Raw genomic sequence first — 16,276 nt, 5'->3', positions numbered from 1 at the left:
ACAGGTTAGGAAGGAGGATCATAAACAAGAAGAAAAGAAGGGCAGGTAAAAGGGCACATGGAACAATTTCTCTGTTTGCTCAGTGGAGGGGGACAGAGTTCTGCAAGATCTTATGCCCTCTTCCTACCACACTGCAGATATCCCGTACTATCTTAAAATTTTGTCTCCTGTCTTTATTATCTTATCTTTACCAGGCTGGCATTACTTAACTTTGGCAGCACAGGGAAACCCGATGACCCAGAGTCTTGCTTGGTACTGTTGTATTATTTATTAGCAGGTGCCAGTATTTGCCAATCTGATCCTTGGGGCTCTTATTAGCTCTGCTATGTTCTGAGAAAGCAACTGTTAAGATGAAACCTTAGCAGTGGTTATACCAGTAGTTCTCAACCTTTTTGGATTTGAAGCACCCTTCATTGGACTCAAGGCACTCTTCTATAACTTTTTTTAATTGAGTGACATCAATTTTCAACAACTCAGTAAGGGATTACAGTGCTTACTTTCTTGCAGAGGAGAGAACCTCTGGGCAGGGACAAGCCTGAGTCTGTGCTTATTTCCTTAGTTTAGCTGCTTATCTCCTAATACCTCACTTATCTCCTCACACCTCATGGCATCCTTCAAAAGATCTGGCATCACACCAGGGTGCCTGGGCATATCATTGGGTTATACGGTAATAATAAATTGCATCTGATATTAGGTGTACCTCCAGTGCCCCCTGTTGGAGCAGAACTTCTGATACATCTTATTCATATTGTAAGGGACTAGGTTAATTTGTTGTGTGAAAGAAACAGGCTAAGGAGGGTTTTTTTTAGTAGACATACTGTGTTATAAACAGGGGGTCAGTGGAGCAATGGGTAGGTGAGATACTAGCACAAAAGGGCAGCTGATAAAGCTCTGTCTTGGGAAAGTCTGTCTAAGCAGGCATTTCTCTCAGAAGAACTGATAGGGACATGGAAATGGACATTTTGCAGAGGGCTGGTTGGAAAAGCTTGTTTAGGTATCTTTGCAGCTTGGATAACTTGCTATAAACCCCTTTCTTTTCACAGCTTGGGATGAAGAAGAAGAAATTCATGCCATATAACTACCAGCACAAGTACTTCTTCATAAGTGAGTAACTCCACCTTTTTGTTTTACTGTGGGGCCTTCATTCTGCAGTCACCAGGACCCTCTGAATTAATTCCTTGGTGATGGAATTATTTGGCTAATGTCTGCATTCTTTTTTTTTCTTTCCTTTAGTTGGACCCCCAGCCCTGGTGCCCCTCTACTTCCAGTGGTATATATTCTACTTTGCAGTGCAGCGGAAACAATGGGTGGTAAGTAGATCCCAGCATACCAGGCCCTATGGAGTCTCTACATTTATGGGCAAGGTTCAGTGAAGGGAGTTGGGAGTGAAAGGTCAGGGGGAAGAATACTGAGCCAGGGTAGCTGGTCATTGTGTTTCCCTGGGACAAAGAGAGATGGGTATAGGATCTGCGCAATATCATCAGCAGTTATATATCTTTTGAGAGGGAGAAGACAGGTGTCTTTCTTGTAATGTGTGTGCTTCTCAGTCTGTGAAAGAACAGCTTGCACATGGGTAACAGATGGCACCCCTGTGCTGTGGTGGTGGTCATTCCAGAAGGGGGTGTGGGCTTCTACAGATATTTCCTTGTACTGTGGACCAGGTATAGCCAGGGCTGTCCTTGGTTGTGGGGGAATCGGGGAGAATGCCCTTGGCCCTGCACTTTGCAGGGGGCCCGTGGAGCCGGACAGAGCGGCTGTGGCAACTTTGCGCCACCACTGTTGGCTTCACGTCTGGCTGCTCACCACCCCCACACCCCTTTGCTGCTGCTACTACCGGCAACTTCTCTGCATCCAGGGCATGCAGGATTGGTGCGGGGGCAGGGCTGTGCACAGGCTGATTTGCTAGGGGCCCCATGGTCTGCTTGGGTTGTCTCTGGGTGCAGCTCTACAGAATTTGAACATCAGATGGCACCAGTGGCTTATGTAGGACAGAAGAGAGATGGTGCACACACTTTTTTGGCTGCCTAAAGAGAAAATCCATTGAAAACTGGGGGAACAGGAAAGAAAACAGTAGAAAGTAGGGGGTGCTGAGAGTCAGATTCAGAGCTCCTCCACCTAGGAGAACCACATGCTAAAAGAATGAATAGAGCTTTCTCTTTGCATTGCGAGAATGCTAAGACAACATTTCTCTTTAGTCCCAGGTTTCCAGTTTTCATTAGCTGGTTTTCAGGCTCTCATCCCACAGTTTGTCATGAGAGAGCCCCAGAAATTGCATGCCTGTCTTTTGGTAGCATCCAAGTGTCTTGCTTCATCTGCTACTTGTTTGTGCCCTGGAATAAGGAAGGGGAGATGTTCTTACCATCTCCCCTTCATGCTTTTGGACCTTCCCACATGCCTAGAAGGCAGCCCTTCAGCAGTGCAGGGTGGAATGGAACAAAGAGAAATATGTAGGGATTCTGGAGTGGATAGAAGAGATCTGGATGGAGCGGGTCTGTTGTACTCATAGCGGTAATGGATTTTGGAGACCTCAAAGGGAATGTAGTAATGGTTGAGTACTGGTTTGTGATTTTGGTGACTGGAGATATGGGCAGAAGGGGCAACTCAGAGAGAATGAATGAAGGAAGAAGAAAAAGAAAATTAGAAAAGTCCACGGGAACAACAAAGAGGAACAATGATGAGTGAGAGGGATATGAGACAGAGTGAAGCTCCCTTTTATTTCCTGTGTGTCTGCTTTCTGTTTTTATTACTCACTTTATTTTCAGAGGTGAATGATATATAGTTCTACAGAGCATGCCTTCTCCAGTCCTTAGTCTAGCTCAAGCTCATTATGTGCAAAGTAAGAACAGGAAGTTAGAGTTCATGGACGGGGGAAAGGAGAGCTATGGTGTGTGGATGATTGGAGATTGCAGCAGTGGTTTCTTGGCCAGCCAGTGCAAGATGATACATGGTCATAGAATTTTCCGTCTTGAAGAATGATTTTGTCTTCTGTCATACAGGACCTGGCCTGGATGTTGAGCTTCTACATCCGATTCTTTTTCACCTACTTGCCCTTACTAGGGGTGAAGGGTCTCTTGGGGCTCTTTCTACTGGTCAGGTAACATTCAACCTGTAATTTCCTATAGGTACTTGAGCTTATGCCTGTTTCCTATTGATCCCTATAGTCTGTCATTCCTTAGTCCTTTAGTTCTCCTTTCTATCTCTCCATTTCCCCATATCTCCCCTCTTCTGCCCATTGTGCCTTTCTGTTATGTAATAAGAGATTGTTTTGCTTGGGGCATCATCCTCTGTGGGGCCTTTTCCTGACTAGTTGGTTAGAACCTGTAGGACTGTTTTTGTCAAGTGAGGACTAATTTGGCCTAGTAAAAGTGGTTTTTACTGGGTTCTCACTGTCTTGGGCACGCATGTCATCAGTGAGTGCTTTATGTGTTTATATGCACAGGTTCATAGAGAGTAACTGGTTTGTGTGGGTGACACAAATGAACCACATCCCAATGCACATCGATTATGATAACAATGTGGACTGGTTCTCTACTCAGGTATGATCCTTTTCTTTCCAAGGATCTGTGGTTGTAAAGGGGAATTTCTAGACCAAATGCATACTCTTTGAGATACAGGGGGATGGGGGTGGAGGGGAGAGGGGCAGTATTTAGCTCAAAGAATATTACTAGAATTCAGTGACAGGGTAATGCTAAAAAAGGACTTGTGTTTGTTCCATGAAGTGTGTGGTGGTGGGAAGGAACTGGGGCTGCATAGGAGTATTATGGAGAATACTGGAGGCTAGACCATAATGAGAAGTATTAGAAATGGCGGGAAGACGTTTTTATGGGACCCTCTTCTCATACAGGTAGTGTCTGTGTTCCCCTCTCATCATGTTCCTTCATCTTATGTCTGTTCCTTTTAGTGAGAGGTGTGAGGAAATCTCCAAAATTGAGAGGCAGGGCAGCTCTGTAATGCCAGCTCTGTGAAGAGTTGGTTAAGACAGCAGTAATCTCATATCAAGCTTGCCATTATCATCCAGACCAAGTCCCAAAGTCCTCAGGAGGAAGGGCTGTGAGTCTCATCCTAGGATGCTTATGCTCAGGGTAGAGGAGTTTGAGGATGAAGAAGATGAGAGAGGGAGTATGCTTGGAACAAACACTGTGCTCTCTTTTTATTCCCTCAGCTCCAGGCAACATGCAATGTTCAGCAGTCACTGTTCAATGATTGGTTTAGTGGGCACCTAAACTTCCAAATCGAGCACCAGTAAGTTCCAGTACTGGGGGAGGGAAGGAACCTTAAAGGGTATACATTACTATGACCGCTAGGGGAGGAAAATGGACACTGTGGCACCGTTTAACATACAGAGGTAGTTAGCTGTGTTAGTCTGAAGTCAGGCAGAAGGCAGGATAGATTTTCACCTTATAGACTAACTGAATCAGAGATGCATAAGCTTTTGTAAGCAGAAGTAAGCAACTGCTTACAATAGCCTATATATCTCTGATTCAGGTACTCTATAAGGTACAAATCTACCTTGACTTCTGCCACTTAGCACAAACATGGAAAACTTTTGGAGCAAAGAATGTGGAGGAGGAGTGGGATTAAGAGAAGGAAAAGGAACTCTGTGCTACTACTGAGTACATTCTTAGCTGGAGAGGCAAGAACCTCACAGGACACAGGAGAAAGTAGAAAGTACGACCTAGCAGTTTATAGTGGATGGACAGAGGTGAGAGAGAGCACTACAGCACGCTGAGGATCACAAGGTTAAGGGGAGAATAAAGCAACTGTGACACTGGGTCTGGAAGGAGCAGTTGGAACCCTCTGGGGCACTATATGGGAGACCAGATACCAGTGACACCGCCTTATTCTATCTTTGCAGCCTTTTCCCCACGATGCCTCGACACAACTACTGGAAGGTGGCTCCCTTGGTGAAGTCCATGTGTGCCAAACATGGCATTGAATACCAGTGCAAGCCTCTGTTCACTGCGTTTGCAGATATTGTATAGTAGGTATCAGTCATCTGATGTTCACAAGTGAAGAGTTTCCCCTTGTTTGGAAGCAAATGATCTAGTGACATTGGGGCAGGATGGAGGTAGCGGAGGTTTAAAGCAAACAAGCTAAGTGAAACTAAAAATCAGAGAGGCAAGCACAGAAGAAGGGTAGTTAAGGAGAAAAGCCTTGATGCAGTGGAAATAGGCCTTCATGGCTTATGGGCCTGGGTATGGAATGAATCCTTTTAAATCTAGCCCTGATTTCAGTCCACCTTCACATAACATCCATAGTTTCTCCAGTAAACACTAACCACCTGCTTCCCTGTCTTCTATTAATGAGACTCCAGATCTTGTGCACTTGTCTCTGAAAATATGTTATAAAAAGAGAGGTGGAGTCCTCAACAATTTCGAGTCCAGGCCTTATTTATTCATTCTACTTTATCTCTTTTTGTGACTCATTGTTTCCAAAAAATCTTATCTGACTTTATTCTGTGCTTACCTCCCTGATTTTTAGTTTAACTTGGCTTGTTTGCTTTAACTGTCAGCACTTTGATCATTCTCTTATGACTCCACAGTAATTTCTTCATTCATTATCCTTCCTAAAAGCCAAGCCCTGAGTTATTGTATGTCTGAATATCCTGTTCACTTGTGTCACAGAAGGGTATTTTAATATTTCTCCTCATTTCACTGTTCTCCCTAGATTTTCTCCTTCCAGAAGTGTGCACACACTGCTGCTGCACTTCATCTTGTTTTGAAATTAATTGGCCCTCTCTCTCTCACTCAGCTCGCTGAAGGATTCGGGAGAACTCTGGCTTGATGCCTATCTGCATAAATAGGAAGCAGCAGTTCCTCACAGTGGAATTACCCACCTCCACTGCATCTTACAGCGGGTATGCATGAAGACAAAGCACAGAGGGCAGGCAGCTGGCTCAGCCAGGGGTAGGGAAGTGGGCAAGCTTAATTCTAGTATTGAATGTTTTCTTTTTTATTGATTTTTAATCTTGATTCTTAATCTCTCATGGTTCTCCCATTCCTCCTTTCTGGTGCTGAGTTATAGAGAGGAACAGAATGGAGAAGACTATGCACACCAGAGAGGAGGTCTGGGAACTGAAGGCCATAGGACTGGGAATTGAAGTCCTTCCTGCTCCTGACCTTTCACTTGCTGTGGCTAAAGGAAGGAAACCTCTTAGCTAACATAGGTTATATTCAGTGTGAAAGACCCAAGGAAGTTGGGACAGTCTGAAGTTAGTGAACAGGGAAGTTTAGGAGTGGTGGAAGGAAGAGAAGGAAAAATAAAGGAGAAATGCAAGTATTTGAAAAAAGAAGAAACTGTAGGGACTATGCTTTCAAACACATTTGTGCATTTAAACACTGCAAAGGAAGTGTCCCAACCATGGTGGAGTGGGATAGAGATGAAAGCTAAACTAGTGAGCAAGGCTCAGACTACTTTTTAGGGATGAGTGAGAGAAGAAAGACCAAAGCCATAAAGGGCACCTATACACATGCAGGAAGGCTGCTCCGGTGTGCTGTTATTACAATGTGTTGGAGGAGACTCGATTAATACAGTCTTCTGGAGCGTGGTAATTACCACACTCCAGCAGACTCCAGCATCATGTATATCAGCATCCCTGCACTGAAAAATGGTGGTGGGGGTGCTTTAACTAAAGTCCATTTGACGAGCTTTAGTTAAAGTGCCCCTGCTGTCATTTTCCAGCATGGGGATGGTGATACACGTGATGCTCCAGATGCTTTAATTAGAGCAACTTTTGGAGCCACTCTAATTAAAATGCCTCCCCCCACCAGAGTACATGTATACATGCCCAAAGAGGGCTTGATGGAAATTTGGGGTGTGGCCAGGCTCTTCTCTCAGAGTTAGGGTAGTGGAGGACTTGACACAATGTGTTCCAAATACTGCTATATACATGCCTTTTGTGCTGTTTTCAAGAATGTAGGAGAGTAAGCCTCTGGATCTCCAGCTCAGTTACCACAGAGGTTTTTGCAGAGGTAGTTTCGCAGAGGTAGTTTCCACAGTGTCATACTCCTACAAATGAAACTGTCAGTGGACCAATTACTGATATACCACAGAGACAAAAAATAGTGCAAATGGGTTTCTAGTTTCCTAGATTAGCTACTAAAATGCCTCCAGCAATTTAGATTAGGAAGTAAAAGTGTAATTGAGCTGTATCTATCTGAGATTTCATGCTCACTACACCTTCATAAATAGGAAGATAACTGGATTTCTTGCTCTTAAAGCACAACATGCTCCTTCAAGAGCTAAAGACAAATCTTATTTAACTGTCAGGCATTTTGGTTTAGGACACCATTAGAGTGAATCTCAACATTCCAGCCAACAGAAGGCAGTGGTGCACTTGTGCACACACTTACCAGTCAGTATGCTGCGGCTCTGTTTTCATTACATGAAGTGCCTCTAACACATGCTTCAACGAAGTATGTTCTTCTGTGTAACTCTGTTAAAGAGTATTATCCTTACTGCTTTTATTGGGTCCACTTAAAAGACCAAATGCCACAACTGCTAAATTAAAGGTAGGACCTGTGATGCTTAAAGATGTGATTGGATAATGCACAAAACTCCTCCTTTTCTCTGCCCCAGACTATTTTTGTCTCTAAGTCTCAAACTCGCTCCTTCTGGGTTTTGGGCCTAGCCTTTTCTCTTCAGCCACTACTGCTGTCACGTAGACAAGCATATGATATGAGGTGTCTCTGCACCTTCCTTGAGCTTTTCCCTCTCCCCCAACACTCACTGCTGTTGGCCAGTTTGCCTGACAACTTTTCAAATTAAGCTAACAGGTGATTTCAGATCCAGAAAGGACTAGGTAAGGAATGTGACTTCCCTTCTCTGGCTGCCACCCAAAAGGTGGAAGGCTTCAGGAGGGGCTAGTGTTCCTTCTCTCTGGACACACAGTTGTGAATAATATTCAAGTTTTGTTTTTTAATGGAAATAATCAAAGCACTATTACAGTTATGAATTCTAAGTGTTGAATAAAGGCTGTAAATTAAATTAAATCCCATGGACTTCTGTAGTTTTTGCCCCCCTCTTCTTCCCTTTTTTTTTCCCCATCATCATGTTTTGGAGGCAGGAGTAAAGGGTAAGTCAAGTAACAAAACTCCCCCTCTTTCCCAGGCTGCGCTATACAAAGAGAGAAACTCATTTATGCAGAAGACAGATCTTTTGTGTGCCTGGTCTGAGATTGAATCAGGCCTCATCCCCTTTCACTCTAAATACAAGAAAGTCTACTTCAGTTATGTTCTCTCCAACATAAAGATGGAGTATCTGTATAATTTAAACAAAGTAAGCCCCATGAAAGCAAAAACTGTACACTGTCCAATCCTGCTGGGTGAAGGTAAGAGAGAAAAATAACTACCATCTATTTTGTGGTCCATATTGCTTAATGTACTACTGGAAATGCTCAGTTACTACAGGGATGAGGACTGTGTAAGAATATGTAAACAGTTCTGTTCTGTTCTGTTCAAGTGGAGAGAATTTTTAGGATAAATCTAATTTGTCCATCCCACAGCACTAAGATCTGGGCCTAGTTTTGCCCAGTGGCCTGGCTTCATTTGTTCCTTAAACAGAATCTCTCCAAACTTGGAAGGAACCCTTCATAGATATGCTCTAAGTCTGCTTGAAGTCTCCCAGCTGTGCTGACTTATGCAATTATCCACGATTTTTCTGTAGTAGCTCTCATTGTTCTGGGCTCTTCAGGTGCAGTAACATCAGGCAATACTTAGACTGTGTACACATGTTCAAATGATCTTGAAGAATTTGCCTGGGTTTGTTCTCCTGGTAGAAAAACTTACCTGGAGACACCTGAACAGACATACATATGCTGAGCTCCTGAAAAGGAGAGCTTGCAGTGCTGATACTGCACATGTAGGGGTCCTGTGCATGCATCTCAGCATCCTCTGCAGGCTCCCTCAGTCTGCCTGGTGACAGATGACAGCAGTGCACAGGGCAGCCCTAATTGGCTGACCCAGACTGCTTAGTGTCAGCCTGTGTCTCTCTGCAGCACACTGTAGGGATTATGTTCTGTTCCCTGCTTGGCTGGAGCAGTCAAGTATAGCAAGTGATGCACTGGGTGCATCGACACGAGATGCTAAATGTTCAGTAGACTAATTCTACTGTGCATTGGCACAGCAGTCCAAAACCATGCTAATGTGCTAATGTAGAATTAGTCTACTGTGCATCAGCATCACAAAAAAGTGTGTGCTGGTGCTACTGCACAGTAGCGCCAATTATGGCACATTAAGTTAGTACCTGTTATTACAGGTACTAAACAATGCACCGCAATTACAACATATTAACAAATGTGTAGGTGCACCCACTGTCCCCTAGGTAAGAAAACAAAGCACCCTGGAGGACTGTGCTGTGGCTTCACTCAGAAGAGAACATGTACAGACATTTGCTCTCCCAGGAGAAACTTTCTTGGGAGTGATTCAACCGTGGTTATTCCCAGGTTATTTCCACCTAGAGCACCTGTTTTTGCTCTGGGGGAAAAATTCCTAACATTTTTAACTCTACCAAGAGAAATTGAACATCTGTATGTCTGAGAGTCTTAGACGCTCAAATTACTAATTTGTATAAAGTCTCAATTTTAAAATTATGATATCTAAAAAATGCAATTTTAGAGCTGTATTGTTCCTCTCGATGGAAGTCAACTAGCACTAGGTGTCTTGGGGTATGCTATTCTGGAGAACCACAAACACCACAAGAATCAGGGCTTACCTAGAGATTTCTGCTACCATGGACACCCCAGGTCATTCTCTAGTGATTCCTGAAGAGACACTGATCTTCCAGAATCTGGAACTTCCTCTCTAAAAAGATGTTACAAGGTTTCTTTTGTGCATATCAGAAACAGTTCAAAGGTGTTTCCTGTGCTGAGTGTCTGCAGACTTTATTTCAGTGGAGTATTAGATACACAATTTTTATTTTAGCTTTAAAGGAGTTAATGCAGCTTTAATGACTAGCCTGAAATAACCACATGGTGGTAGCAGAGAGTCATAAATGAGGAAAACTACAAGCCTTAATGAAGAGCCACAGAACCAAACCAGTTTAATGGACCAGAACTTTGGCAAAAAGACTCTTTGAACTGTGCATCATTTTAATATTTATTCCCTTCAACTGCTGCTTTTATGGGCAAACTTCCTTAAATATGCTGACAAAATTTTGCATCAAAATAGCTCAAAATTTTGCAGCAACATGGCTTTACTGCAATAGCGCCTGTCCTCTCCCACAGCATCTTATTCATGCCATGTCAGAGAATTAAAGTTGTTACAGGGCACGTCTACCCATGCAAATGCTAAACAAACCCTGGGCAGGCATCTACATGTGCAGGAATTTGGGAGCAGATTTGCTGCTCCTGGCAGCAGTCGGCTTCTGCCCCCTAAGGCCCAGCACCAGCCCCCTGCAACAGCCAGGGGGAGCTGGAGGCTCTGGCCATAGCTGCTTGCAGCTGGCAGCCATGTTTAAAAGGCAGTGCGGCTCCCTGCTCCCTTGCACCTGCATTCTGGGCCAGAGAACCCTGCAGAGTTCTCTACCATCCTGTTGCAGCTTTGTCACCACAGCCTGTGCCCACCACCATGGCTGCTCTACCCCCAGGCCCTGGGAGAGACATCCAGCACCCCAAGCTTCTGCTGGAAAACTTGGTTGCCATGCTGCACTGCCTCACTGACTGCCGCCTGGCCCAGGTCAGTCTCAGCCCTGGCGGTCTCCCTGTGTGGCATGGCTGCCTGCCCAGGCTCACCATGCCATCTCCAGCCCCCTGCCACTGCACTGCTGCTGCCTGGACCCCATGTTGCTGGCCAGACCCCAGCAGGGACACTGACGACATGCACCTGGATGCCACCACTGCTGCCATCCATGCTCTCCTGGAGCTCCAACAGTGCCACCTGTGGGCCCACCTGGTCAGTCACGACTGGTGGCTATACATTGTTCAGAGCATCTGGGACTATAAGCAGTGGCTGTAGTCCTTTCACATGACCCGGGCCACCTTCCAGGATCTCCTCGACCTGCTCCACCTACACCTGGAACAGCAGGATACTACCATGCAGTGGCCCCTCCCCATGTGCACCTGGCTGGCCATCATCCTGCTCAAACTGGCCATGCCTACCAGTCTTATTTACGCTGGCCACCTCTTCAGCATGGGCAAGGTGATGGATGGGGAGGCTGTCCTGGAGGTTTGTGGTGCCCTCCAGGATGTGCTGGGGCACACTGTGCTGTGGGTGCACGACCTCTTGGTGGTGGTGGTGGGATTCTGTGCCCTGCGCTTTCCCCAGTGCATCAGGGCCCTGGATGGGAGCCACATCCCTGTCACCTGCCTGCCCCACAGCAACTGCCCCTACTACAGCCAGTGGGGCCTCCACTCCACTTGTGCTTAAGTCTGTCGTCAACCACCGGGTGCCTTCACCAATGTGAGTGCCAGCTGGGTGGGCAGCACCCATGACATTCAGGTCTGCGACTTCACCCTTCCAGCCCTAGTAGAGAATGGGCACTTCACGCCAGGTGGGCGCGGTGGCCATCCTGTCCCTCCTCATTGGGGACCCGACTTACCTGCTCCTCTGGCTCATGCAGCCCTATACTGGACAGCTGGAACCCCACCAGGCACACTTCAACAGGTGCCTGGGCTGGACCCTGGTGGAGTGCACCTTCAGCCACTTGAAGGGATGCTGGTGCATCCTCACGGCCAGCCTCGAGGTCACTGGGGCCAGCAATGTCCCAGGTCATTGTTGCAGCCTGCATGCTGCATAATATCTATGAGGCCCAGGGGGAGCTCTTCTGCAAGGCTTGGATGGACGAGGTGCAGCAGGCAGAGGATGCCTGCCTTTGGGAGCACAAGCTGCAGCAGCAGCGACAGCAATGAGCCCTCCTGCTGAGGCCCTGGGTGAGCCACTTACCTGCCAGTGGGGGCCAGGGCACTGGCCGACTGCCTTCTTCTGCACTCCCTGCTGTAGGCTGGACAGCCAGCCTCAGCCCCCAGCCCCACCGCACCCCCCTGGCACCATGCTCATTGTGAAGAGTTCTCAGAAGAACACTTTATTCCCCTCCACAAACACAGACCCCCTCCACCCTATCTCCCCCACAACAGAGCAATTCCTCCTCACTCCTCCATAACAGAGCCCTCTGTCCTCCCTCCCTCCCTCCCTCCCTCTCCCTGTTCACCCCGACTCCATGCCACCCCTGGAGCAGGAGCTGCCTGCAGAAGAGCCAGTACTGTGTGTGGGCCCTGCTGGCAATGGCCACTGGCTGCATGAGGGGAAGCCAGCCGTGCTGGCAGACCAGTGGCCACCCGCACTCCCAGGGAAGCCCTCCAGCCACCAGTCTTGCTGCAGCATGTGCACCTGCGGTGGTGCAGCCAGAGGCTGAGGGGCTGGGCTCCTGTCCCCAGGCTCTGCTCCATAGGTGCCCCCACCCCACTGATGCTCTATGGGTTGGCAGGGAGGGGAGAGGGTCTCTCTGGTTTCAGAGTGAGGGGGAAGGGGAGTCTGTTGTTGGGGAGGAAAGAGGGACAGGGTCTTTGTTTGTGGAGGGGAATAAAGTGCTTTGCAGAAAACTGTCAGTGACTGCTTTCCACCAGGGCTGGCAGGGTGGAGTTCAAGAACACGCAGGCATCATGTGCACTGCCAGCCCAGCTGGTGCTCATGTTGGTGAAGGTGCCCCCGTAGTTGATGATAGCCTCCAGCATGGTGAAATGAAAGCTCTGCTGGCTTTAGTAGGGGTGGTTGCTGCGGGACAGGCAGGTGATGGGGATGTGGGTCTCATCCAGGGCCCTGATGCATGGGGGGAAGCCCAGGGCATGGAACCCCTACCACCACCTCCAGCAGGTTGTGATCCAGAGCCTGGTGTCCCTCAGCACATCTTAGAGGGTGCTGCAGAGCTCCAGGATGGCCTCCCCAGTAGTCACCTTGCCCATGCTGAAGAGGTAGGTGATGTAGCACAGGCTGGTAGGTGTGGCCAGCTTGAGCAGTGCAATGGCCAGCCAGGGCTGTACAGACAGGGGCAACTGCACAGTAATGGTCTACCAGTCCAGGTGCAGGTGGAGCTGCTTGAGGAGCTCCTGGAAGGTGGCCTGTGTCATTTGAAAGGACTCCAGCCACTGCTTGTTGTCCCAGGTGTTGTAAATGACATTCAGCCACCAGCCCTGGCTGGCTGGATGGTCCACAGGTGGCAGGGCTGGAGCCCCAGGAACTCATGGAGACCACTGGTGGTGGCATCCATGTGCGTGTTGTTGGTGTCCCTGCTGGGGTCTGGGTGGCAGCTTAAGGGCTAGGCAGCATCATTGTGGTGGCAGGGGGCCTCAGGCATTGCTGTAAACTTGGTCAAGCAGCCACACAGCACAGCGGGGCAGACACGGCTGAGACTGACCTGGGCCAGGTGGCGGGTGCTGCAGCAGCAAAGCATGGTGAGCAGAGTGGTGAGCAGGAGCCTAGGGCATGGGTTGTCACTCTGGGGCCTGGGAGTAGAGCAGCCATTGCGCAGTGGGCACAGGCTCTGGTGACAGAGCCACAGAGTGCTGTGCCAGCATGCTATAGACTGCTCTGGAGCAGACATGCAGGTGGCCATGCAGCTGGCTTTAAGGGAGGGCCCCTGGCCAGAGGCAACTGGCACAGGGCTAGAGGGGGCTGGGAGCAGGCTAGTGCCATGAGGAGCATATCTGCTCGCAAATGGCCACACATGTAGACACTTGCCCAGGGTGGGCTTACTGTGCATTAAATTACTGCACAGTAAACCCATATAACACTAATTGCACATGTAGACGTGTCCAGTAAATAAAGTACTAACCTGCTATGAAGTAAAAAGCTCCACAGGAGCTCATGTATAGATGCTGCCCCAGCTGGCTGGGTCGCAAGGGTGCTTTAGTGCTGGGGCTGCCTGCTGGCTCACCCCACACCGCCCTTGTATCCCAGGCAGCCCCTCCACAGCACGTTGAGCTGCGGGGAGCAGACACAGGCTGATAGACTGACCCCTGGGGTCCCCTGCCAGCCAGGGCTGCTCTGACTTGGCTCAATCTGCTGGGATCCCAGGCACATGAGCAAATGGCAATAAACAGAGAGAGAGATAATTAGCATTCCCCTGTCATTTCAACTGCATACAGTTGTTAGGATGGTCAGTCATTGATGAAAAGTAGTATGTAAAATTATGATCCCAAATCTATATGAATTTGTTAGTGATTTAGATACTACTGTGAAGGGAGTTGTATAATCTGAGCTGTGGGGTATTTTGAGGTTGCATAGGATAATAAAATTGACATGAATTGTTAAAGACAATCATAAATCATCTAACCTGGGGAGAACTAAAGAATAAAAACTTCCTGCATGAAATCATTTGTCCAGTCTTTCCACAAAAATCTATGGTTTGAGGAACAGAAACTTCCCAGACCAACAGATCTGGTGGTGGTTATTGGTCTTTAAAAGCCACAAAGCCTGAGAAACTCAGAGGAGACATGGAGTGTCATTAGACTTTGATGACTATGCATTCAAATGGAGCATACTTGGTCAAATTATTGGCTAAGATCCACACTATTTTAGAGGAAACTTTAGCTGAGGAAAGAAAAAAGGGCCATGCTTTTGTAGCAGAGGAATTCTTTGTAATGGTGGGACTAGCTGAGGACACTAGCTGCCAAGGACAGACTTAGAAACAGAAAATGAGGGTTGGAAGGGACCTCAGATGGTCATCTAGTCCAACCCCCTGATCAAAGCAGGACTGTCCCCAACTAAATTATCCAGCCAAGGCTTTGTCTACCCAGATCTTTAAAACCTCCAAGGATGGAGCTTCCAACACCTCCCTGGGTAACCTACTCCAGTGTTTTACTACCCTCCTAGTGAGAAAATTCTTCCTAATATCCAACCTAAACTTCCTTTGCTGTAACTTGAGACCATTGCTCCTTGTTCTGTCATCTGCCAGCACTGAGAACAGTCTAGCTCCATCCTCTTTGAAACCACCTTTTAGGGAGTTGAAGGCTGATATTAAATCCCCTCTCAGTCTTCTCTTCTCTAGACTAAATAACCCCATTTCCTCCAGCCTCTCCTCAGAAGTCATGTGCCCCAACCCCTAACCATTTTCATTACCCTCCGCTGGACTCTCTCCAATTTGCTCACCTCCTTTCTGTAGTGGGGGCCCCAGAACTGGACAGTACTCCAGATGTAGCCTCACCAGTGCTGAATAGAAGGTAATAATCACTTCCCTTAATCTACTGGCAACACTCCTACTAAAGCAGTCCAGTATGCCATTAGCCTTCTTCTTAACAAAGGCACACAGTTGGTTCATATACGGCTTATTGTCCACTGTTAGCCCCAGGTGCTTTTCTGCAGAGCTGTGGCTTAGCCAGTTGGTCCCCAGCCTGTTCTGGTGCATGGGATTGTTCCTTCCTAAGTGCAGGACTTGACATTTGTCCTTATTGAACCTCATGAGTTTTCATTTAGTCCAGTCCTCCAATTTGTTGAGATCTCTCTGAATCATAGCCCTACTTTCCAGTATATTTATTACTCCCTGCAGCTATGTGTTATCTGAAAACTTGCTAAGGGTGCACTCTATCTCATCTTCCAGGTCACTGATGAAGATATTGAACAAAACTGGCCCCAGAACTGACCCCTGGAGTACTCTGATACTGGCTACCAACTAGACATAGAACCATTAACTACTACCCTCTGAGCCCAGTGGTTCAGCCAGTTTTTTGTCCACCTTACACACCATTCATCCAACTTGTACTTCCTTAGCTTGCCTGAGAGAATGTTGTGGGAGACTGTATCAAAAGCCTTGCTAAGGTCAAGATATCACATCCATTGCTCTCCCTGCATCCACAGAGCCAGTCATCTCACAGAAGGCACTCAGGTTAGTCAGGCATGACTTGCCCTTGGTGAATCCATGCTGACTCTTCCTAATTACCTTCTCTTTCAAGTGCTTAGAAATGTATTCCTTGAGGATCTGCTCCATGATTTTTCCAGGGACTGAGGTGAGGCTGACTGGTCTGTAGTTCCCTGGATTCTCCTTCTTCTCTTTCTTAAAGATGGGCACTATGTTTGCCATTTTTCAGGTGTCCAGGACTTTTTCTGATAGCCAAGCATTTTCAAAGATGATGGCCAGCACCTCTGCAATCACATTGGCCAATGCTCTCAGCAGCCTTAGGTGCATTATGTCCAGCCCCATGGACTTCTGAATGACTAGCTTTTCTAAATAGCCCCTAACCTATTCTTTTGCCAGTGTTGGCTGCTTATCTGCTACCCAAACTGTGCTGCCAGGTGCAGTAGTCTTGGAGCTGATCTTGCCTGTGAACACTAAGGTGAAAAAGACATTG

General features: G+C 47.3%; 1 protein-coding gene across 3 annotated transcripts in view; it reads left to right on the top strand.

Moving 5' to 3' along the window:
* Positions 1 to 7,968, top strand: part of LOC102386118 (fatty acid desaturase 1-like) — a 21,150-nt gene extending 13,182 nt beyond the window's left edge. For 2 of the 3 annotated variants that reach the window (XM_025215119.1, XM_014524535.2), the window contains 7 exons: positions 1,044 to 1,104; positions 1,234 to 1,310; positions 2,997 to 3,094; positions 3,440 to 3,536; positions 4,163 to 4,242; positions 4,856 to 4,981; positions 5,752 to 7,968. In XM_025215119.1, coding sequence (XP_025070904.1) covers positions 1,044 to 1,104; positions 1,234 to 1,310; positions 2,997 to 3,094; positions 3,440 to 3,536; positions 4,163 to 4,242; positions 4,856 to 4,981; positions 5,752 to 5,803 — 591 coding nt within the window. In that variant the 3' untranslated portion in view covers positions 5,804 to 7,968. The remainder of the gene's footprint in view (positions 1 to 1,043; positions 1,105 to 1,233; positions 1,311 to 2,996; positions 3,095 to 3,439; positions 3,537 to 4,162; positions 4,243 to 4,855; positions 4,982 to 5,751) is intronic. The other variant, XR_003096159.1, reaches the window with a different exon arrangement.
* Positions 7,969 to 16,276: the final 8,308 nt, after the last annotated feature.

This window comes from Alligator sinensis, unplaced genomic scaffold (genome assembly GCF_000455745.1).
Source record: "Alligator sinensis unplaced genomic scaffold, ASM45574v1 scaffold973_1, whole genome shotgun sequence".
NCBI lineage: Eukaryota > Metazoa > Chordata > Crocodylia > Alligatoridae > Alligator > Alligator sinensis.
Note: the sequence above shows the minus strand (reverse complement) of the source record. Positions and strands in the feature narration are given on the sequence as shown.